The following is a 25,285-nucleotide window of genomic DNA, read 5'->3' as shown; positions in this document are numbered from 1 at the left end:
TTGGGTAGTGATCTGGCAGCGACTATGAGATGCTTTTAACGAATACCGAGCCTATGCACTACAAGTAAAGTTCACCCCTTAAAATTAATGTGTTACTTAAGGTCTATTACATTAAGAACATGGTTTTCTAATTAGAAAAATTTGAAAATCCAAGTTAAGATTAGCAGTAAAAATGTTTATAATTCAAATTTTACATGAATTAGAAAAAGCATTTTTTTAGTTCTCTAATTTTTCATTGCCTAATTGTTTTCATTCCTATCTTCCAATTTATAACTTTCTTTCTTTATTTGCTTTTTCTGTTTATAAATTACATTCAAAATTTTTAATATTAGTAAACATGTTTTTATAATTTTTTTTCATAGAGAAATAAAATAAGAAAAGGTGTAGAAAAATGGAGATGGAAATGAATTATCAATTCTGTAAAAATAAACAGTCCCTTATCTTTATAGCATATAACATATTAATTAGTATAATCTTTTAGAAAACAATTGAATTCCATAAGTTATATGGATAAGAAATTTTATCAATAGTTTTAATTATATTCTATATTAGTTATTACATAATTAACAAGCATCACATTTTTAGACATCGAGTTTTACAAGTTTCACTTTGATCTTTTCAATTCTCTAATGTTTACTCCGTCAGACACTTTTGGTCTTAACCATTATTATTCATTAACTCTTTGCGCACGTGGACATGACCCATCTACTTTTGTGTACACGGATTTAATTTCAATAATAAAAAGAAAATAAATAATTGAACAAGTCAAAGAGAAACTTATGAAACTGGACGTAAAAAAGTTTAAACTTTTAATGCTTTGTTTGATTTTACAGTTAAAATTACAAAAATATTAACTTTACACTACAAAATAAAAATACACATTTTTCAAGTAAAAAATTTTAACTTTAACTTTAACTCAACACACTACACAATCATTTGTCATTTTTCACAATCAAAATCAAAATTACTTTAACTCTTAAACCAAACGCACTATTAGGGTTTTCTTTGAGATTCTCCATATAACTTAATCTAATAAACTAAAAGATCGACGAAAAATCTTTCCAATCTGCAGCATTGCGTGGTTGCCTGCTAGTATATGTATTTACACGAGGGCTAAATATGCATGCATACAAAATGAATGTTATAGGTTGTGCAAGGGACCGTGGTACTTAGAAATCAAGAAGTTTTATGTTTCATTCTCGTTAAATGGACTAATTTACATCTCTTTATTTATAATTTATATATATTTCCTTATACAAGGTTATGAGCATCCCTTATAATTGGAAAAAAAAAGTGTATTATTATAAAGCTTGTAGACAGAACTATTACTATCGGATAAGTTTAATAAAAACACTAAAACAAAGGTATATGTGTGTTGAGGGATTATAATCGAGTGAAAGTGACATTTCAACTTCTACATTTGTATTCTTCAAACACCAAATTGTTGTACGTCACGCTCTTTCAGAAAGTTTTAAGTTGCAATTTATCAATACGAAGTCCAATGATAAAGATAAACACACAAATACTCATAAAATAAAATGAAAAAGAAAAGAAGCCGGTAGGAGACAAACAGACCAACGAAAAAATAATTGTACATTGAAGGCAACTGTTGATGATTAAATAAGAAATGACTAGCTAAGCCAACGAGAGATTTGACTCAGATTGCAATAGAATGTAAAATTTCATCGCGCTTATAACTTATCGGGCTCATATCCAATTTAAAAGTTCGAGCTAGTAGGTTGTGACACATAATCTCTTATAAATTTACGGATTTCTGTTTAATTTTTTTTATGTAGGACAAATCACTCTTAACATCCACTCACATAGCACCGTGGGGTCTTTCTTACCTTTTACCTACATGTGTCACGTGAACACTTAAACACCTGTCCTCAACAACTTATCTCGAGCTAAAATCTTATCTCTTTCGGACTTGGACCTTAACTACCTCGAGGTGAGATTCCCCTTCCACACTCGGGCGAGAGGGGGTCAAATCAATTACGAGCTGAGCTTCCACTTTCACACTCGGACTTCACCAACCATGAGTTCCACAATTGGGCCTGTTCTGGTGTGAGTACCCACACAGGCTCGCGGAATCTTAATCCGCTTTGATACCATGTAAAATTTCACTAAGCTTATAAGCTATTAGGTCCATTTCCAATACAAAAACTCGAGCAGTAGGTTGTGACACTTAATTTCTTATAAATCCGTAGATTTCTCTTTAATTTTTTCATGTTGGACAATTACTTTCAACACCTTCCTTTACGTGGCAACGTGTGGTCCAGCACGTGCCATATGGACTTAAACACCTAGATGGGCCCGATGGCTTAAGGCTCAGTGAAATTTTACATAGTATTAAAGCAGGTTATGCTGTGTGAGTTCACACCACATCAGGTCTAATGTCTCTTTGTATTTGACCCATGTGTGGCCGGGTCCAAAGTATGCCTCATGTTAGTCAGACCCGATTGTGGAACTCATGGTAATTAGTTTGGTTTGTCCCCACTTCCTGAGCACGGAAGAGAATGTCCAGCTCATGATCAGTTGTTGAGAGCGGGTGTTTAAGTCCATGTGGCACGTGCTGGACCACACGTTGTCACGTGAAAAAGGGTGTTGAGAGTGATTGTCTTGCACGGAAAAATTAAATAGAAATCAATGGGTTTATAAGAAATTATGTGCCACAACTTACTGGCTCTAGTTTTAGATTGGATATGAGCTCAATAACTTATAAATTTAGTGAAATTTTACAGGGAATTCATTGTTGTTGAGAGGTCGTACCATTTGGAGGTGATTCCTATGGAGTCACTTGGTCCAAATAAATGATCTTTTTGAACCGAATCGAGGAGGGATTTAGGTTGGATTATGCCTAGAAAAACCTAAAAACTACGATATTTCTATTACAAATAGAAAAACAAAAGTTAATTGGTTTTACTTTTCTTATTTAAAATTATCATCCTTTCAACTTTTTTTTAAAATTATAATCATTAGATTTAAGTTAATATGGTAGTTTTATTTTCATGTATCTCTCTTGCTCCACTTTTTTCTCCTATAAATTGTCTTCCTCTTTTCTGTCTTCTGTCCATGTCCACTCCAACAGTCCAACTCCCCCTTTTCTCGTTTTTAATTATAATTATAATTATTTAGCTTTTTTCGATTCCTAATCAAATTTCATAAATTTTATAAATAAGAAAATGATAAATTTCACACATGATTGAGACGTAGCGTGACGATGTTCCATACTCAGACGCGAATCTTCCTCTATAGCATCTGATTTTCATCTTGTTGGTCCCATCACTCATAATTCCGGTGTATGATTTGCGCAAAACTAATATATGTAATATTAAATAAGAAATTATATTAAAGAGACGAAAAGTAATTTCAAAATACTATATCAGTGCCATTACAGTTTTGTGAACTGAAATTAAGATTTTGGTTAAATGAATTTAAATTGAGTTAATACGGCGCATAACGCGAGTAATTCTCTAATATATATATATATATATATAAATGAATTTAAATTGAGTTAATACCGCGCATAGCGTGAGTACTCCTCTAATATATATATATACATTGTGGATAGCGAATTTCCTAAAGTATTCTATAAATGAGGAAACGTGCATAAAATAATGCTACTGCTTCATTGTCTCTCTGTCTGCCTTCTCTATATATATCCCTCACCTGCAGATAGAAAAAAGTGATTTTTCAAGACATTCTTACCTCAGGAAAGCAGGGATAGATAGCAACAATGGCGAAGGCAATAGTTCTGTTAGTTCTCGCATTGGTGGCCATCCCGGAGGCATTCGGAGCCACAACCCACACCGTCGGTGGGTCGCAGGGCTGGACGCAGGGCTTCGACTACTCCACCTGGGCTTCTGGCGAGACCTTTGCTGTTGGTGACACCTTAGGCAAGTTATTATCAGCCTACTATCTATCTGTCTATCTATATATATCTATATATATATGTTTTGCTTCGACTAAAATGCTAAGATCCACTCTCATCTAGTAACACAAAACATCATTGTCATCGATCATGGGTTCAGTGTTTAGACAACCTTCATAGGGGGCTTTAAATGGTTAACGTTTTCGTGACAATCTTTTCATCCTTGGTTTTTATGGGAACTTCTATATATCTTACCCTTAGAGCTATAGGTCGGTATATTAGCCCTTCGTCACCATTGTATGGGAACTTAATTATTTAGTTGGAGCAGGTTTCCTAACCAAGTGTGGCAGAGATTAAAGGTACGTTACCTGCAAGATATTAAGTTTCCCGGCTTCAACACCATAGGAACAAGCAAGAGATTGAGAAATATGTCAGATTAATATCTATGAATTTCAGTGGAAATGATAACCACGTATACAAACAAAACTGATATTATAAAGAAATGGGGCGCACATGCTTTCGGCTAGAAATTAAGAAATTTTAGATTCAATTTTCACCTTCAAAACTAGTTGCGCCCCTTAATTTAAATTTTTATTTTCTTAGATAATATTCATGGGTCTTCTTTAAATTTGTAGCCAAAAAAACTCTTATTCTAAGAAAAAGCAGATGCGCAAATTTATTTTCGAAAGTTCATTTATTACTCGATTATGAATATTAGTAAAAAGAAAATCACATATTGCAAATAATTCTGATTTACTGCACCATTTTACATATAGGTAACAAACACTACCAATGGAAACAGAAAAATCATATCTTTTATATATATATACACATATATACATAAATATATATATATATTATTGTTGAATTGATAGTATATTTTTTCACTTTCACGTCATTTGTTTTTGTTAGTTTCTTAGACAAATTCCAATACTCGCGAGTGGAATTACTATATTCTTTTAATTTTTTATTTAGTTGTACTACACTTTATAATCTTAAGAAGAAAAAGAAAAATTATGTTAGCAATATTTTAAAAAAGAAGAATATCTAAGTTTTGAGCTGGCGGTGGGGTAGTTGAACGTGCAATATCATGTGGTAACTGTTGGTTAGTCAACCTCTTATAATTCTACTACCATCACTATTAAAAAATGAAATAAAAAATAAAAAATCTGTACATAATAGAGGTCAACAAATTACATCATACTAGCTATTTTCTTTTCCGCATTTACTTTGTTTCTCTTCTTTTTTTTTAATTTTTAATTTAAGTGCAAAAAACAAGCCAACCCTTCAAAAACAGAGTAATAATTTAACCCAATAAAAAAGCTAACAGTCTGTTAGGAAAATTAATTACACACTGCCAATTACTCGATCCCTTACTATCAATATATGACTTTCTTGTTCTTCTATAATTTCAGAGTTCAAATACGGTGCGACACACACTGTGGATGAAGTATCGAAGGATGATTATGACAACTGCAACACTGGCAGCCCTACCAAGACCTACAACTCGGGAGATGATCGCATTGTCTTGAACAGCACTGGCCCTATGTACTTCATATGCCCAACGTTGGGTCACTGCAGCGGCGGCATGAAGCTGGCCATCAATGTGGTGGCAGCCTCAGGCAGCACCCCACCTTCAACCTCATCTCCCCCGTCGTCAACCACCAGCCCTCCAGGAAGCCCTGAAACTCCCACTGCTCCCCCGCCACCATCGACTACCGGCAGCAACGGAGCAACTGGTGTTTTCTGCAGCAAGATCAACGTCATTCTCGGGCTTACGCTGGTGCTGGCGACAGTTGGTGCATCGATGTTCTAGGGGAGAGGCAGTGCTATTTACATTGTTGTCGTTATTGTTATTTCTATTTGTTGTTGGTGGCCTGTAAGTTACTTGAATTTCATTTTGGACATTCAGGACATTTTTTTCCATTTTCTACGTACCTTTGACCTTCATGAAGAAATACGTAAATTATGCTTCGAGTTAGCGTTTTGAAATCATCATAACCACGTTTTGTTGGAATGTAATTGGTGATGAATTAAATAGGTAAGGAATCACAATAAAATTGTCTGGTTGGAGGGAATAAAAAGGTTTTTAGAGCACACTGTCAAAATTGTCCCTTAAGTTTGGAGCGGTCATCAGTTTGATTCTCAAAGAACTTTAGCGTCAATATCATTCCTCAATTTTGATTTTGTCTATCAAAATGCTTGGTCGTTAAATTGTTATGTTGAAAAGTAATTTGCAATTAGGATATAATTACTTCATGATGAAGATAGCATACTCTAAAAGCCTTGACACTTCCATTGAGAAGAGCAGTTCAAAAATTTTTAAAGTTATAATTTGGTCAAACTCGAATTTTGATGATAAACACTCAAAACTCATAAAATGAAAAAAGAAAGGGGCCGGTAGGAGGCAAACGGACCAAGGGAATATATATATATATATATATTGTATATCTGAGGGCAAGTGTTGATGATCGATTAATTAAGAAATCACTTACTAAGTCAACAAGAGATTCATCTTAGATAGCAGGAGCGTTCATTGTTGCTGAGAGGTCGTGCCGTTGGAGGTGATTTCTGTAGATTTGCTTAGTCCGGCATAGATTATATGTTTGAACTCGATGAAGAAGGAATTAGGCTGGATCTTAACCTAGGAAAACCCAAAAGCAACAATATCTGTTAGGATAAATTTTGCGCAGATTCGTAGTAGTTTTGTAAAAAGATGCGTCATGACACTCCCTCATTTTAAAATAGTACGCCAATCACCCTTGCTTTTGTTAATGTGTCAATTGATTAAGCACCACATTGTTGATATGCTGATTTTTCAATTCATATTGTTACTTCTAATTTAAAAATAGAAAATAAAAATAAACAAAAGAAAATGTTTTAGAAAAAAAAAAGTGCGAAAGAGAGGGGCTGGAGGAGAGCACAAGGCTCCCCCATGTCAACTCTATGGTCGAGGGTAAAATATAAGTAATCGTATATCTGAGCTCAAGTGTTGATGATTAATTAAGAAATCATCTGGTAAGCCAATAAGAGAGTTTTCAATGTTGTGAAGAGTTCGTGCTATTGGAGGTGACTCCTATAGATTCGCTTGGTCTGGTATAGTAACATGCTTGAACGGGATCGATAAGGATTTAGAGTGGATCATAAGTTAGGAAAACCCGAAAGCTACAATATCTGTTAAGGTAAATTTCGGGCATATTCTTATGGTTTTATAAAAAGATACTGCCATCTATCCTTTTAAAATAGTACACAAATCACTCTTGCTTTAGTTGATGTGTCAAACCGCGTGTTTAATATGCTGATTTGACACTTTATATTATTACTTTAAATTTAAAAATAAAAATAAAAATAATGAATAAAAATAGTTGCAAATGTAGGGGCCTGAGGGAGGGCGCAACGGGGCTCCCCCATTTCAAATCTATGGCGGGTCGCAGGGCTGGACGGTAGGCGCTAACTATGCCGCTTGGGCTGCCGGGCAGACCTTTACTGTTGGTGACACCTTAGGCAAGTTAGTATATATCACTCTAATATCTATCATCTGTCTATCTATTACTACATGTTTTCTTTTCCAGAGTGAAAATGCCAAGATGCGATCACCTACTAATACAAAACATCACATGTTGTCATTGATCATTACAGGTTCGGTCGATATGTTCAATGCAACCTGCGTCGGCGGCTTTGAACAATTAAAATTTTTTTCTTATTATCTTGTCAATCTCGGTTATCATAGGGACTTTTATATATATATATATATATATATATCTTATCCTTATGTATAGGCATGGTATATGAGTCCTTCATCACCATTGGATAGGACCTCCCTTGATTATTTTGTAGGGGGCAAATTTCCCTTAATCCAACGGTGCAATGCAAGTAAAATTCATTACTTCAAATTATCAAGGCCAATACACCATAGAAATTCGCTCCTATAGAAACGGAATTTTCAATTGGAACGGGTCTGTCTCAATTTTGAGATGGAAATCTTCAAAATTGAGATGGAAAATTCGATCTATCATCAAAGAGACGGAAAAGAATACGTAAAACACCGTCGTTTTTTTTTAGACATAAAATTAAGGTCTATTGTACTGTGATCACATTTTTCTAATTAAAAATTTTGAAAATTCAAATTAAGTTTAGTAGAAGAAATGTTAACTATTATACCATATGCATATTATTAGGATATTTTTTTAGGAAATTCGAATCATATATTAGCAATCGAGAGTTCATAACTTTTACACATAAATAATTTTATCATTAGTTTCAATTATATTTTATATCAATTATTATATAAACTAATATAATAAATCAGAAGATTGACGAAAATGAATTTGGCCGCGGGTCACTTCCTAGAATATATATATATATATATATATATATAACGGAGGTCAACAGATTAAATTATACTATTTTCTTTTTCCCTATTTTCTTTGTTTCCCTTTTTTTTACCACAAAAAGAAGCCAACCCTAAAAAAATTAACCCAATTAAAAAAGATAATAATCTGTAAGGAAAATTAGTGTATTTGGTTTCAGAGTTGAGTTGAGTTGAATTTTGATTTTAATTGATTTGTAATGATTGTGATGTTGAATTATGAGAAAAAATGTGAAAAAAATAATAAACAATTGAGAGAATTTATTATTAAAATTTGAATTGAATGGTTAAAAAATTTGAAAAAAATGAAAAAGTAATAATTGTATTGATTTTTTTTGTGTAGTGAGTAGAGTTAAAGTTAGAGTTAAAATTTTAAAATCAAATTATGAAATCAAATGGGATTATTTGGCCAATTACTTGATCCTTTACTATCAATATATATATATATATATATATATATATATATAACTTTTCTTGATCTAAAAAATTTTCAGAGTTCAAATACGTTTCGTTACACTCCGGAGGAAGTATCAAAGGCTGATTACGACAACTGTAACACCGCCAGCCCTATCAAGACCTACAATTCGGGAGACGATCGCGTTGTCTTGAGCAGCACTGGCCCTATGTACTTCATATGCCTAACCCCGGGTCACTGCGCACCTGTCCCTAACAAGATTAAGTGATGGCAGCACCCCGCCTTCAACCTCATCTCCCACCAGCCCTTCAGGAATCACTGGAACTTCCCCTACTGCTCCCCCACCACCACTGGCTGCTGGCCGCAATGGAGCAAGTGGTGTTTTCTGCACCATAATCAACATCATTCTCGGGGTTCCGCTGGTGCTGGCGACGGTTGGCGCATCGATGTTTTAGGGGAGAGGCAATGCTACTGACGTTGTGTGTTATTTCTAATATTTGTTGTTGGTGGCCTGTGTGAGTTAACTTTTTTTCTGGGTGAAAGCCCTATGCGAGTTAATTCCATATTTTTCTCTTTCTTTTTTTTGTCATAATGGAATAAAAAACTGACTATTACTATTAAAATATGGTATTTGATTAATCGGAGAAAATGAGGAATGTAAAATAAATAAATAAAACTGCCCCATCTTGTGAATATTAAATATTAGAAGAATTAAAAGAATAAATAAATATGAGGACGAACGTCGTTCATCTTCTTCCCTTGGTAGCTGGAGACTGGGTGAGCTCCGGTGGACCCGTGGCTCCCAGCCACCTAGGGGCTGCGGAACCGAGGGTTGGCTTCACCTTGGGCTCATGAGGATGGCTGTTTGTGAGGCTAACTGGAAATCGATCGGGCATCAAGTGGAGACTCGGGAAATCATCAATAGGAAGAATGGCGCATGGTATGGTGCAATTAACTAATAAGGATCATCTTAAGCTTCATCAAGTCAAGGCAAGATGTCTTCTTCATGTGATATCATTATGATTTTGACGCGGTTTGAATCGGCTTGTAAAGGATGGGCTTCATCGAGAATATCGACTAAGGACAAGACCTTTTTGTAAAGTGACGCTGGATCGAAAATTAGATCAGGATCGGGGAAACTGGGCTACATAAGTTGATTTTGAATATCTTAAAAGAAGACACTTAGGGCCCATTTGGTTTCATGATCAAATTTTAGAATCATGATATTGATTTTAACTCTATTCACTACACAACAAAAATACACGTTTCACAAGTCAAATTTATAATACCATCTCATTTGTCCTTTTCCACAATCAAAATCAAAACCAAAATCAAAGTTATTTTAACTCTGAAATCAAACGCAGCCTTAAGATTCACTAATGCAGGGGATTCCAACTCTTTGTAGCTCGAAAAGATTCGTAACTCTAGCCATGAAGGCTCTCGTAAAAGCATGGCTTGAGGTCTCAAGCGAAGATGCGTATTTCACCATCTTCAGATGGGACAATAATGGATGTATCAATGCGCCCTTGGTGTGCTATCTTGTGAGGAACTCCCTAAAGGACCGACTCCCCAAAGCTCCCGCTGCATGGCTTCTAGCAAGGTCAGGTCATGAATAGTGCCCAACCGAGAGCAGACTAATACCATGGTCTCCTAAATCATTATCGAAATTTTGTATAACCATAAAAACTTGGTTAAAGAAATTAAGATTTTTCTCCTGACATGAGCGTTCTCCAATGCCCAAAACTTGAGCTAGCTATCGATGAAGGCTGCAAAACTCGTGAGAAAGTGGAGATCATGCCTCAGCTGAACTAAACCATTGCAACTGAAAATGGACATAATTGATGGGTAATAATAGCATGAGAAACAACGTTTAAATGGTTCGTCCACAACATAAGTCTGCGAAATCACTCTAGTAGTTAATGCCAAAATTTGGAAAATATGATTTGATTGGACAGGCGGAAACATCTATAGTCTGCAAAATCACATGATCTATGCCTCGGTGATCGGGTACTCGAACACAACGTCCTTCCCAGCAAGCTTCCTGTAGACTGCAGAGAATGACTCTAGCTTGTACTCAGTGTTGTTCCGCTCCTTCGGGTCCAAGAAAATCTTCACATGGGAAGAATAAAAACAGGTATTATAGGACAATGATAGAATCTTTACGGAATTCAACGTGAAAACAAAATACTGGTCTAAAATGAAATTAAAAACTAGCCTACCTTCATGACCTTGGATCCATCGAGTCTGTATCTGACACGCTTGCCAACAATCTCAGCTGGCAGAACAATATCCTCGAGCATTGCCTCGTGCACAGAAGTGAGTGTCCGGCTCCTGGGACGCTGAGCGGCAGAACCTTTCTTCGGAGGTCTCAATATCCTCCGTGTGGCAATCAAAATCACATCCTGAAATGAGTTCACTTAGGGTGAGCATTCAACTTCAATTGCAGGGAAACCTAAAAGATAATAAAATGGGGTAGTGCATCATCTAATGAGCACTTGGCAGACAATCTCATAACTGTTGCAACACCTAAAGTGCGCTAAACAATAGACATCAGCTACAATCTATTGCAGTTTCAATCAAATTAAAGGCTGTAACTACTCCAATAGCAGCAATGTTCATTTCGAAATGCAGAATTATTCCACTAAGACCACACTGAGTCAATTTTGTCACCTTTCCGCTGAACTTCTTTTCGAGCTCTCTAACGAGCCTAACATGAATCTTGCGGTACGCCTTCCTAAGTCGGTACGGGACATGGATCACGACAGCCTTGCGGTTCCCAGAAACGTCAATTTGACTGCAGGGCAAAGACACAACATTCAATCACAACATTCAATCATAACAACGACATCGAGAACGGCATTTGAAAACGCCCAGAGCTCCGTCTCAGTAACAAGAATCGATAACGAACAGGGCACCTACGTGGCTGCGTTAACATACAGATCCTTCAAGTCACTTTTTAGCTCTTGGTTCGTGTTCTCCAAATCGAAGAGTGCCTACATAATTCATAGAATAATTAACCCAAAATTATCACCACGGCATTGCCCAACAAGAACATATTCAGCTTGACGTTAACGAAACATAACGCAAACCTGAGCGACAGACTCCTCGAACTCGGAGGGTTCGACATCCTTGTCCTTGTGGATCTTCTTCCTTGAAGTATACATCCTGCAAATGGTATCAATGGAGCTTAATTGGGATGGGATCCCCCATTTGCAATTACGACACAACAGAAGCACTCAACGGAGCAGGTCAATGAGCTAGCAGCTTCATCCAGCATCACATTGAACTACACTTTAAGCTCAAATTTGGAAGCTGTGAATCAAACAGAGAATCCTAGAACGAAGAGATGCCATCGTACGGTACCTGAATGAGAAGTTGGAAGCGCCGTCCACAAAAACCCTATTTGCAGGCAGCGGAACACTAGGAGGCGCTCTAGGGTTCTGCGAGGAAGATGACGAAGGATATAAGGAGACGATAACGGCACGGATTTGGAGTTTCGCACAGGGCGAATCTGGACCGTCTAAAGAAGATTATTGCCCTAAAGGGTGGGCCTAAATGAATGGGCTGCCCATTGGATTGGACTATAAACACTCCGATGGGCCCACGGGGCCCAAAACCGATATATATCGTAATTTATGTCGGGGTGACAATGGGTTTGTGAAAAATTTGTTTTCACCCCGGGTGTACACCGAAAAAATGAAAACAGGTTTTGGCCGTTAGGTCATGGAGCAGGTTTGGAAATTAGAGGCAAAAACTTGTCGGATTATTATTCATAATTTATCTCAAAATCCATCCAAACCTTTATAAATGAAATTACTAAATTATACGTCATACTCATCATAATTACGAAAACTATTTTACAATATTTTTGTTTTCTTGGGGATGCTTCTGATTTTTCTCATTTAGATTTATAGGTGGCTTATTAGTTATTACTTCGCTTATTATATTTCATGTCTTGAATATTTATGCGGTCAATAATTCATTTGTTATCTTGAACTATTTTGTATAAATAAGATATTATGGTAAGCCCATCAAAGTCTTTTCTTTTCGCAAATTCTACTAACGAGCAAAAGACAAGTTTCAAGTGCGTACTCATTAAATCAGTACCAAGGGTTTGAAATTTTTCATTCAAAATAATAACGTATTCATAAAGAATTTGAGATTGACTTTTTAATGAATATGGATATGGGAGGGATTTAGCATCCTAAACCCTAGTTGTGCCATATCAAAAGGTATTGAGTGTAATGGATATATCACGTAACACTGTATCACCTGTCACATAAGTATTTTTGTTAACAGTATTTTTGTTTTGGTCATATTACTAAAAATCTAGAGGGATTGGGAAAATTTATTGGCTTGCGATATTGCCACGTGCTATACTCTTTACATATAAGACTTTTCATGCCATATTTTCATCTGATTCGACTGTTTATATCCCCTCTCCAAACTCTCATAGCATCCAAACAATGAGCAAGAAAATGACTAAAACTGGAAATTAGAATTGGATTGTTTTAATGTATGTAATAACATTGTACACGAAATTAAATAGGATTTTTTTAAAAAAATTACACTCGCGCGAAATTATTTTTAGAAAAAAAAAACTAGTCTCTCTAATAAAAAGAATAAAAGCAAATAAAATTAACAAAGAAATAAAAATGAAAAATAATAAGGAAGTGATGCCGTGCAAGGAGAGAGAAAATGGAGAGAGGAGAGAGAAGAAGAATAATGCATAATACTTATTTTGATAGTTAAATGGAGAGATTGGTACTACCAGCACGGTGATCTAATGGTTAAGTATCGAGCGCTCCACTTGAACATCACGAGTTCGAAGCTCATTGAAGACGTAGAGCTCGCCACTATGTGGGTGTATTATGGGATGGCGGTGGCCGACTCATAATACTTGATCCAGTGAGCCTTGAAGTTAATTTACTAGTGTGTTGATGGGGCTGTGGTTACCAAGTTAGGCTAAAGTCTCAGCGAGCTATGGCGAAAGAAATATTCTGTGGCGGTTAGATTCCCTTAGTTGGGGCAGCCACAACGGGCTAATAACCTGACCTACCCTTTATACCTATCAAAAAATAAATAAATGGAGAGATTGGTTCCGCCGGAGGAATCTAGACGCCTCCTTAAAGATAGTTTGTGGATTTGTTGATTTAATCTTAAATTCTTTCATATCCAACTATTCTTGATTAAGCCATTATTTTATAATGGTTATTTCCATCCCGTTTTAACTAATCCATTCCATTTATTGCACATAGTACCAAAATGCCCTCAATAACACATTAATTGCTCTAACTAAATATATATATATAAAGCTCTTAAATCCCCATCTAATTTCTCATTCCTTCTTTTCTTAGTCAATGTATAACTTTCTCATTTGTAAATATTCACTATACCTATTGAAATGTGTCTCGTATTTAGCGGAGAACTCGAAAATCCAAAATCGGTAAGCGGTAACAAGATTGGACGAAAAAGGAATGGACGATATTTCAGATTCTCCTAAGATTATATTTTCTATTTTGTAGGGATTTTGTTATATCTTTTAGAATTTTAAATAGGAAAATTATCTCTAGGGAATGTTAGAGATAGTTCTAGAATATCTTTAGAATAGTTCAAAGAGAAAAATATCCTAGAATTATATTAGAATATCTTTGATATATTGGGAATGTATTATATCTATTTAAAGGGGAGAGGGTCTTGTATTAAGACTATATGTTCTTTGAGAATAATAGATAATCTTCTTGAGAATTCTCAAGTTATCTCTCTTGGAATCACTAGAGTTCATAAAGTGAGAGAGTGGTGAGAATTGAGAGGATTGTGAGACTATTCTCGGGTTGGGTCTTGTAACGGGGGCTGGAAAACACGGCCGTGACTTTGAGTGTGTAATCTCTAATTTACTGATTTAGTGGAATCTTCCTGCTTTATCTGTGGATGTTTCTCGCGCCTTAAGGGTTTTACCACATATATCTCAGTGTTATATCTTCTCTTTTCTTTGTATAAATTCATCGAATTCGACATCTTCCACAACAATACTCTACATATCTACTTACCACATAATATTTATTAAAAGAAATTTCATAACTTTGTACGATGGATGAGAAGAAAACAATTTAATCCATAAAGCCCTAAAATAAATTTTTTATATAGTATCTTTATTACTTGGTGAAAAATCTTGACGCACTTCATGAGGCAATGTTTTAGCTCCTTAACTAATTATTCCAACGAAGATAATTTTTTAAATGGATAGTTGGCGGAAGACGATGAATTTGATACTATCCCTTTTGTGACGCAGAGCTTATCTCGATTAATTTATTGGTGAAGGTTGATCAAGAGAAGCCCAAGCTATATTGGTCGAAGCCTAAGTAAATTAAATCAAAGAACATGGCCCAAGTTCTATTTGAATGGAAGCTTGAGCCCGTGAAGCCACTCAACCGGAGGTGTGTTTTATCCGGAAGCATTAAAGATGGTGGGTGGACAACTAGTTGCATTGGGAGAAGAAGGAATAATTGGTTGAGTTAATAATATTTACTAATTGTCATGTTTAGTAGTTGGGGCTAGTTGGTAGCATTTATGGGGGATCTTGAGTTGGAAATTGTCTTGCTTTCCAAGTTGTAAGCTCTTCTATATGAGGGCCGAGAATGATCCGAATTCAAGCAATGAAGAAGAAATAATCTCTAAGTCATTTCAAACTTCTCTCTCGAGTGATTTAGCTCGTTTAATACCTTTCAAGTCTAAACGAGCTTTAGGCGGGCAAATCGATCCTAACGTGCTGCTTCAGGTGGTATCAAAGCGCCCAAGACTAGCCAATGACGGACAAGTTGGGTCACCATCTTCCAAATGCCGAAAAACGGGAGGAAACCACAGGGCAAGCTATGGACCAAATAGTTAGGCGAATGGAACAGTGTCTCGATGAGATCGTACTTCGACTCGAGGCCCTCAACTTGCATGGAAATCGGAGTGAGGTGAAGGCAGCACGGCCATAAAGGATGGCTCCTAGAAAACCACCTGTCCTTCAAAGCGTTCCAAGGACATTGCAAGTCGATGATGATTTATATGAAGATGGTGGATATCAAATCAGTCGCTTTCCTGGAAGTTGGGTACATCTATGGGAGCCAGAGGAGTACCGCCCAAAAAGAATTCCAATTTTCAACGGAAGCATGAATGCTAAGGATTTATTGGAGTGGATTGTTGTCGACAATTTTTTCGACTACTACGACATCCCCGACAATGGAATCCGAGTTGATAGAGTCGTTTATCACTTAAGGAGTAGAGTTTTCTATTTGGTGGGAAAAAGTGCAGAGAGATTGCTACAGGTCAAATTCCTTCCTTTGGAATATGAAGAAGAACACCTATTTGAATCTCCAAATGGTTTTGCGGAATCTACCCACCTTGAAAATGGAAAGACAGATCTTGGGCATATCTTTGATTGATGTTGTGTTAGAAGAAGAAAATGTGCAGTTCGAAGAAGGAATTTCCATGAAGGAAGACGATATCAAAGAGGAAGAGGAAATTGAGTCCATGACAGAAACGACACAGGAGTCACGAGATAATCATGCTTTGATTACAAATGATGTATCATTTGAAGTGAATGCATCGAAGGAACAAGATTTTACCCGACCCCAGTTGAAACCTGAAGAAATTGCTATTCAGAATTCATTGGAGGAATTATTAAACTCTATCAACAAAATAGATGGTTGCGGGTATGACACGGCCAATGGTTTTGTGCAATGGGATTATGCGAGGAATGAAATGGATTTTCGACTAGAGATTGTCATATGGGGTACCGTGCCCAATCTTCAAGGGGTTAAGTCTATTTTATGGATCGTCGAGCGTAGATATTTAGGAATATGCGAAGATAGTCAATGCTCCATGTCGATTGTCCCTAAACGCGGTCACCAGTTTGAACGTTGAAAGCTTCATAGAAGGAGTCGTTTTATCTAGAGATTACAAGCTCAAGGTTGAGCTTTCTCTCAAGTGGAGGAGAATGACGCGAAGCTTATCTCAATTAATTTATGGGTAAATTACACTGGTGGTCCAAAATGTTTTACAAATGTTTCATTATGGTTCAAAAAGTTTTTTTCGCTACATGATGGTACAAAATGTTTCAAAGTTGTTTCATGATGGTACAAACCGTCAATTGGCCCTAACGCCGTTAACATTTTGCTGACGTGGCGCGTTCTATGTGTTACTTTTGTTACGTGGAACCAATCATAGTGCACCACGTCATTTAAGAGAAAATAAAATTTTAAAAAGTCCAAAAAAAAATAAAAAATAATTAAAAATACAAAAAAAGAGTAAAACTTTTGAAAAAAAATAAAAAATATTTTAAATTTTGAAAATTTTAAAATTATTTTTAAAAAATTTAAAATTTAATTTTTTAAAAATACAAAAAATAATAAAAAATACAAAAAGAGTACAAATTTAGAAAAAAAATTTTAAAATTTTGAAAATTTTAAAATTATTTTTAAAAAATTTAAAATTTTAAAATAATTTTTTTTTTTTTTAAAATAATTTTATAAAATATTAAAATTTAATATTAAAATTATTTTTAATTTAAAATAATTAAAATAATTTTAAATTTTAAATTTTAATTTTAAATTAAAAGTTTAAAATTATTTTTAAAAGTTTTAAAAATTTAAAATTATTTTTAAAAGTTTTTAAAATTTAAAATTATTTTTAAAAGTTTTAAAAGTTTTAAAATTTTTAGAATTATTTAAAATTTTTAATCCACATCAGCAAGGACGTGACATGTGGTAGCCACGTTAGCGTCGGCTTGACGGCGTCAAGCTCCAGTTGACGGTTTGTACCATCATGAAATAACTTTGAAACATTTTGTACCATCATGTAGCGAAAAAAAAATTTGGAACATAATGAAACATTTGTAAAATATTTTGGACCATTAGTGCAATTTACCCTTAATTTATTGGTGAAGGTTGATCGAGAGAAGCCTTATATCGCCCAAACCCATGCAAATTAAATCAAAGAACATGGCCCGAGTTCTATCCGAATCGAAGCCCAAGCCCGTGAAACCCCCCCCCCCAACAAAAAAACAAAACCTGAGGCGTGTTTGGTCTGAAAGAAATATAGATGGTGGGTGGATGACTAGCTACACTGGGAGAAAGAAAAAGTGGTTTAGTCATGTATTGTATTTTGCAGTCATCAATATTAGCTGGGAATAGTAAATAGTTAGGGCTAGTTGGTAGCACTTAAGGGGGATTTTGAGTTGAAAATCTTCTTGTTTTGCAACTTGTAAGCTCTTCTATATAATGGTTAAGGAGGATCCGAATTCAACCAATGAGGAAGAAATAATCTCAAGTCATTTCAGACTTCTTTCTCGAACGATTTAGCTCGTTTAATTTCTTTCAAGCCTAAACATGGTTTAGGCGGGCAAATCGATTCGAACTTGCTGTGTCATTTTGTTCATTATATTACTTGCTTTCCAAAGGGGTGGCATATGCAATATTAATTTTACCTATAGTATATCTAACTTAAAGTGCACTGATTTTTATGATTACAAACTTCATGAATATTTATTAAATTGATATATTATAACTTAAAAGATTATGATCTAAATAAATGAAAAAAATTGAAATTTATGATTATATGTATACAATTGCGTAAATCTTTTATTTGAAAAATAGAAGCCAGTTACTTGTATACACTTAAAAAAAATACATAATCATCAATGAAAATAAAAAATTCACAATTTATATAAACTTTGAAAGTCTTTAATATATTTTTTTTATTAATTTAGGTGATATTAATTTTATTTCTCATGAAAATAATTTCATTTGAATAAGGAGTTTTGGTTCTTCTTCTTTCGACTTTTTCAAATGGAATAAATTGTGAGCATGGATCAATAAATAAAGATAGAAGAGTGATTTAAGAGTAATTAATATGGTATTGGGAGCTTTTTTGTACGATGAATAACAAATGGAGTGAATTAGTGATACAAGGGGTGGAAATAGCACTAACTTTTTACAATATTTATTATTGGGAGAAGGAAGTATTTATAGATAAACGATAATGAACTCGTGGGACGCACGAAATAGAATACTAGTGATTAAATAGATCCCAACTTACTTAATCATTAAGTGCTTTTTTTACTTTAGTCTATTAAGTCAAAATATTTTTTTGTGTTCACCAAACAAGCTAAACTCAATTAAGTTAAAAATTTTAATTTCAGCACGAGTCGTCAAATTCAACTATAGGGAAACCATGGCCTTTATTTTTAATCAAGTGGCCTCATCTCAGGCGACACTGCCTCAGGAGGTTACCTGCTATCACTGTTATCAAAATCTCTGTTCTAACACTTAGAATGTTACGATTCCTCCATTTGGAATATAATTAAATTTAACTTAATTTTTCTATCAATTGAAAAATACAATCATTATTTTTTTAAAAATCTTTTTCTTTAATTTAATAAAAAATTCTCTTATATAATTTTTCTTATCTATTATTATAATTATTTTTTTAATATTAAATTCTCTAAACTATTTATTACTTTTCCCTTCATTCAACAACACAATTATTACTTTTTTTTTATTTTCTTCTTCAATTTTAATAATAAATTTTTTCGTTTACTTTTGTCTTCATCCCCGTGAAATCAAACTAAATCAAACTCTACTCTGCTACCAAACGCAACAATATTTTTACTATCTATATGGAGTCAACTTGTTATAAAGACTTTAATATTGATAAATTCGCATAGAAATGCGATTATGCTTAATCAAGATATAAGAAATTCGCTTTTTTCAAGTAAAAAATTGAAGTAATATATTGTCATTTGTAATCCAGTCGAAGTAAAAATAACTGAATCTTGCTACTATATTAAGACAAGAGAGCGTGAATCTGAAAAAATATTCAATAACTAAGTTTTGTTGTGGGTAGAATTAAGTTAAAGTAAGATTTTAAAATCTTACTATTAAAATTACTTTGATTTTGATTTTAATTTTAATTTAGGAAAAGGACAAATGAGATGTGATTATAAATTTGACTTGGGAAACGTGTGTTTTTGTTGTGTAGTGTGTTGAGTTAAAGTTAAAGTTAAAATTTTTGAATTGGGAAATATGTATTTTTATTGTGTAGTGTATTGAGTTAAAGTTAAAGTTAAAGTTAAAATCAATACACTGTGAATCCAAACGGGGCCTATAACATTTTCAAAGATGAGATTATGTTTTAATTTACGAAGCCTTAGTTTTAACTCTATAGAGAGTTTATGATGTGATTTAATTTTACATTTCGATTTTGTGGATCTTGTTTCCATCGTGTGGAGGCACGAGGTCCCCTCAATTGAGATCAAAAGTTGAATACAAGGGTCAAATTGTATTTTGTGTGTGTGGGCAATTGGTAAATTGCAAAATCATTTTGGGCGCCAAAAAATTTTAGGGTGCACGCGCCCACGAGGCTAATCTTGTTGGAAAAGAGAAGAAACCACACTCTGTCTCTGTCTCTTCTCGGCTTCTGCTCCACCGCAGGGCACGGGGGTACTAGCTGCTCCTCTTCTCCTCCTCACCGTCTCCACCACCTCGCCTTCTCCGAGTTCTTTCCGCTTCGGTCGCCTCCCTGGCCGTAGACCCACCTCGCCGGAGGAGCCGAGACAGCCCTCCCCTCTCTCGTCAGACTCGTGGGTAAGAACCACGACATTTGTTGCGTTCCTGCTGCCGTTGGGTAGTCCTGTCTTTTCAATTGATTGCTCTGATACATCACTTTCTGTGGTTTCTTAAACTGTCTGTGATTTTACTGTTTTATGCCCATCAATCATTAGAGCCCCCCAATGCTTCTGGCTTGTTGAAATGCAAGGTTAGCGATAATGCCTTTGGTCATATCTCTTGGGTATTTTGACAAGAGCTTGCTACAGTTGTGGATTCTAATAGAGAGAGAGCGATATCATATCTCCTTAAGATCTGTGGACAATCTGGCTATTAAGAATCTATTATCGGCTCGAGTATGTTCTGTCGATAATTCCCATGTTCAGTGTTGCATTATGAGTCGGAGTTACATGTTTAGTCTATCGGGCCTCCATGAACTTTGTGTGGAAACTCAAGTTTGAGCAGTCGATTATGCTGTGGAGTTGTCATTTCCCATAGTAGATGTTGGCCATGAGGAATTTTCTGTGGGAGTACCCTTTTGATTACTGCAATCAGTTGAATCCGTGAGTTTTTGCGAGACCGGTATTCAAAAGTTTGTCGAGAACATCGGTTCAAGGCTTCCATAGTCATGTCACCTAAACCAAGAAAGATATACTGCTTATGCATTTCTTAATCTGAGCGTGTCGCTTATGCTACCAACTCTATGATTGAGATTATAGTACGTTGCAGTTGAGCTCCATTGTTTTCTGATTTCTTGTTTAATATTTTTTGTGGTTTCCGTTAATAAGACATACTATTTTCGTACTTCTAATATGTGTTATATATCTCTAATGTAATTTTGTCTGACAGTTTTTCTTTTTTAACATTTTCTTAACTTTGAAAAATGGAGTTAGAATCCTGAACATTGTGCGGTGGCTTAAACCCATGTTGTCTTGCTGTCATGACTGTAAGCAGATTATAACGAGATAGAACTTGACTTGGTTGTTAGACTGGCTGGACGGAGAGGGACTAAAGGAAATGGAACAGCATCTCATGTGCCCTAAAGGAGGAGCAGGATCTGTACTCAACCTTAATCCAGGCTCTGCACTATCTATTGCATATCACACAAAGTATGGTCCACATGATGATATACTTCTTCTTGAGCTTGATGAGAAGCTCCTCCCTGATGTCACAAACCAGAGGTAAGGTAACAATCCCTCTATGCTGGCATCAGCTTCCCAGTGTGCATTCCGGTATCAATTCTCATGATCTTCTCTTTTGATCTGTCTCTGTCTCTCATAGGGTTTTCTTAAGAGGGCAGCCTGATGAAGATGCAGTTCTTTGTACTCAATCCAAGACTTATGCAATCAAGTTTGTTGGTACTTCTAATTCTGTGTGCCTTGTGCCTCCATCCAATCAATCAGAGACAGGCAAAGAGTTGCAAGATTGTGCGGGAAATGGTTGTGACCATGAAGCCGCAATAGTGATCAAACTCGCATCTGGTAGTATGGAAATTGTTGAAGTTGCCCCGAGGCTTGATAAGCTCAAGTCCCTTCTTTCACAGGCTCCTTATGGGATTGAGGAGGCATCGGAGATGGAGGTGGAAGGGATGGAAAGAGACAAAACAGGTTTGTATAAGTGGGATGATCTTGTCAATGAGGTTCAAGCAAGTGATGAAGAACTGAGATCTGGACTGCAGGCTCTTTCGGCAGTTGAGATTGATGGGTATTGGAGGATAATAGACAATTCTTACATGGATATGATCCTGAGGATGCTTTTGCACAACTCCGTATTGATGGACTGGCCACTTAATGCTCTTGACCAAGATGAAGTATTTGGTGTTCTTGCATCAGATGGTTTTCCTCGCAAGGTCGCTCACCATTGTTTGTCCATGTATGGTGACAAGTCAGAGGAAGATGGGAGCAAGTGTATCTGGAAACTGGATGAGAAACGGGTTTGTGTGCATTTCGCAAGGAATATCCTGAGGGAGGGGAAGATGAAGATGGAGAAATTCATAGAGGAGTGGAGTCGGAGGATTCCTCCTGGGATGGAGGCCAGTCTTCAAATGTTGGACGGGGAAGTTCTGACAGAGAAACTTGGCATTGATACATGGGTTCGAGGATTCAGCGTTTCTTCTCTCCCATCTACTCCATCTGAGCGATTCTCCATTCTCTTCAAAGAGCGGCCTAGATGGGATTGGAAAGATTTACAACCCTACATCAGGTATCAGTTAAATTCTGCTTTGGCTAGATATATTGTATGCGTGGTTGATGAGGGGCTCCAGTCATAATGGCATAGCTCAAAAGAGAAATTTCCACATGCTCTCCTTCATACAGCAACTAAGGTTTCGAACCAAGATTTTAATATGGATGTACATGCCGGTGCATGACAGAGTGTAAATGTGACAATTCGTCCTCGGAAAAAGAAACTGTTGATTCACTGGGAGCAGAATTAGGCAGAAATGGATGGCGACTCCTTAGAAATTGGAGAGCTTAGAATAGGAGACCCTACACGAAGCCCATATGGGGAGCAATATTGCATTGAACAAGGGCATAGGTGTTGAGTCCAGAACATGTCACCAAGCCCGTGTCCTTCAACCACTCAAACAGTTGACAGGAGTCATTTGGAAATTTTTGATCTTTATGGTTTGTTTTGAAGTTTTACTGTTAGATATAATTTTAAAATTTTCATTTTTCAGGGATCTGAGCATTCCGGGTCTATCTTTGGAAGGTTTGCTGCTCAAATACACCAGAAGAGTTCAGCCGAACCCTGATGCAGAGCCTGTTTTCACTGCAAGATAAAACTCTAACCCTGCCTAGCGACTAGTGACGCCTGTTTGGGATGAATCGTGGATATCTTTTGAAGCATGAAAGTTAAATGGTTGAGTTTGTTAGACCACAGTCTGAAGTCTAATCTCAGCATTTCTTTTTTATGATTGTGCCAAGAATGAATTTATAATCTCATTGTATTTCAGATGGGGGAAAAAGAAAGTATCAAGTTTGTAAATTACGCATAACCACTTTTTTCTTTGAGGCCTTTGTAAGTTGACCAAAAACATTTTCTTGTTGACCAAAGAATTTTGTGTTACCAGCCATAGGAAAATGAGGAATTCATGAGCACTTTCCTGTAAATACTTTCCCGAAACAAACGGTGCCTCATCGACTTATTGGGTCAGGTAGGACCGCCTCAAGGATTCCTGAACGACAGGGCTGGTGGTTGAATGAGTGGAGGAGCTGAGGCTGGAAAAGGGGGTTTAGAGAAATCGAGACGAACAGCTCAGTGAAGCCTCAAGAACCGGCTAACGAATAGCGAAGAGTGATGGACTTTGCTATCCGTTAGGGGCTTTGCATGTCAGGGAGCCATGGGCAAGCTCTGATGGGGCCAACAGTAGAAGTACTATCACCTCAGTGCAAATGAGGAAGTTGGGCACTGGTTGTTGTACTCGGGCCTCTTTTTTGCTATTGATTGGAGTTGGAGGGTCGCCTCAAGGGTGCACTAGAAATCATTGGCAGTGAGAACGATTGTTGGGCTCCCAAGAAGGAAACTAGCAATGGGATTGATGCTTCAAAGCTCGAAGCGAGCTCCACAGCCAAATTACTCACAGTTAAGCAGTGCACTATTACTCCCCATAGATCGATCACCTGTGTTGGTCAATGTGATCTATGTTTTTGAGCACTCATTGATCTATAATATTGTTGAGAACATTTCCGTGAAGGTCAATGTGATCAGTATGAATGGAAATTGCTCGTCGAACTATAAAACAAAGTAGAGTTTAGTAATGCTATATTAGAGATTGCCTATCAACTTTTATGCAGTTTACTTCAACTTGAAAGGCTACTGATAAGCAATGAAGCTGATGAATCAGAGCTCTATGCAGAGTTAGCTGCAACATTGGTAAATTGCTTCTTCATCTTGAAGGATCGGCCCATGATCGCACTGGTTACGTATTAGAACAGACCTAAGCAGGACAAGGACGCCCTGAGGAAATACTAGTAATTAGGGCAAGAAGGACGAGGTAGTTCGGGTACGTATTAGGAGTATCGAGTGCAGAAAGGGAATGCCTTAAAATTCTACAAGGTTGGGTTATTCTATAACTGTCAAGTTAGGATTGAGACGTGATCATGCCTAGGCATTGTCGTGGTTCCTAAAGGCTGTCGAAAAGGGTGAGCCTGCATTGAAGTAACTCTTGGGAGAGATATATGCGCGGGGAGTTGGCGTCGACACGATCTAAACCAACGCTTTTGAGTGGCTGAAGGTAGTATCTGTGCTGCAATTATGCACGACTTATTAAGGGATGGGATATCTACATATCGAAGGATGTGGAGTTGAAAATAGCTATACCAAGAAGACTGGACAATTCATCTCTGTCATGTCATCAGTTCTCAGAAGAGACTGAGAGGAACCGATGAAAAGAGATATGGGGGGAAGAGCACTACTGTCATGCCAAAGACACCAAAAGAGTATGTAGAAGTAATTGAAATCGTATGCTATCAGCTAATACAAAAGAGGATGAAGCTTGAGTTTAGACACAATTTCGTTGACTATAGTTCCTTTATGAACGAGCAATTTTCTACAGTGGACCTATTCATCCGGGTGGTCGCCGATGAATTGGGTGCAGCAGCTTGGATGTTGTGACCCGAAAATACTCCTTTCCGCAGGACTCGGGAGGGTGACTCATGCATTTCATTTGTTGCAAATAGACCCATCCATTAAGGTAAGAAGTGGTACCCAAACTTGCAATCGGAAGCTAGGCTCAGTTTATATATATACTTGGGTCTCTTTTTATATATATACTTGGGCCTCTTTTTCTAATATCTGGCCTTTGCCATAATTGTGAATAGATTTCACATTTACCATTCCTTTACAGGCATTCTGAACAGTGGGTCAGTTATGAAAGCTCCAGAAGTCGCTTGTAGATTTCACATTTATCACTCCTTATAGGCATTCCTTACAAAGTCTCTTTTACTCTCTGTGTCGATAGAGATTGGTAATCTCTCTAAGTAGAGCTCCTTGGAAAGTTATTCTGAATAATGAGTTGGTCCAAAAATTCTAGGAGT

At 36.3% G+C, this 25,285-nt stretch overlaps 3 protein-coding genes across 4 annotated transcripts; 2 read left to right on the top strand and 1 right to left on the bottom strand.

Moving 5' to 3' along the window:
- Positions 1-3,647: 3,647 nt before the first annotated feature.
- LOC116207007 (uclacyanin-3-like) lies at positions 3,648-5,940 on the top strand. The gene is made up of 2 exons (XM_031539855.1): positions 3,648-3,899; positions 5,290-5,940. The coding sequence occupies exons 1-2, from the start codon at positions 3,740-3,742 to the stop codon at positions 5,688-5,690; spliced, it is 561 nt and encodes a 186-aa protein (XP_031395715.1). The 5' UTR covers positions 3,648-3,739; the 3' UTR covers positions 5,691-5,940.
- Positions 5,941-10,462: 4,522 nt separating this feature from the next.
- On the bottom strand, positions 10,463-12,172 carry LOC116206749 (40S ribosomal protein S7-like). Its single transcript, XM_031539555.1, has 6 exons — positions 12,022-12,172; positions 11,748-11,823; positions 11,578-11,651; positions 11,329-11,452; positions 10,878-11,060; positions 10,463-10,767 (listed from the first exon to the last, which is right to left on the bottom strand). The coding sequence occupies exons 2-6, from the start codon at positions 11,820-11,822 to the stop codon at positions 10,648-10,650; spliced, it is 576 nt and encodes a 191-aa protein (XP_031395415.1). The 5' UTR covers position 11,823; positions 12,022-12,172; the 3' UTR covers positions 10,463-10,647.
- Positions 12,173-20,062: 7,890 nt separating this feature from the next.
- On the top strand, positions 20,063-23,359 carry LOC116209600 (sister chromatid cohesion protein DCC1-like). 2 transcript variants are annotated; one of them, XM_031543291.1, is made up of 4 exons: positions 20,063-20,288; positions 21,238-21,430; positions 21,531-22,451; positions 22,927-23,359. In XM_031543291.1, exons 2-4 carry the CDS (start codon positions 21,267-21,269, stop codon positions 23,027-23,029), a joined length of 1,188 nt encoding a protein of 395 aa, XP_031399151.1. In that variant the 5' UTR covers positions 20,063-20,288; positions 21,238-21,266; the 3' UTR covers positions 23,030-23,359. The 2 variants fall into 2 exon arrangements, with proteins under 2 accessions (XP_031399151.1, XP_031399150.1); XM_031543290.1 differs by having other exon boundaries at positions 21,204-21,430.
- The last annotated feature ends 1,926 nt before the right edge of the window (positions 23,360-25,285 follow it).

The sequence above is a fragment of the Punica granatum genome, chromosome 5 (genome assembly GCF_007655135.1).
Source record: "Punica granatum isolate Tunisia-2019 chromosome 5, ASM765513v2, whole genome shotgun sequence".
Lineage (NCBI taxonomy): Eukaryota > Viridiplantae > Streptophyta > Magnoliopsida > Myrtales > Lythraceae > Punica > Punica granatum.
Note: the sequence above shows the minus strand (reverse complement) of the source record. Positions and strands in the feature narration are given on the sequence as shown.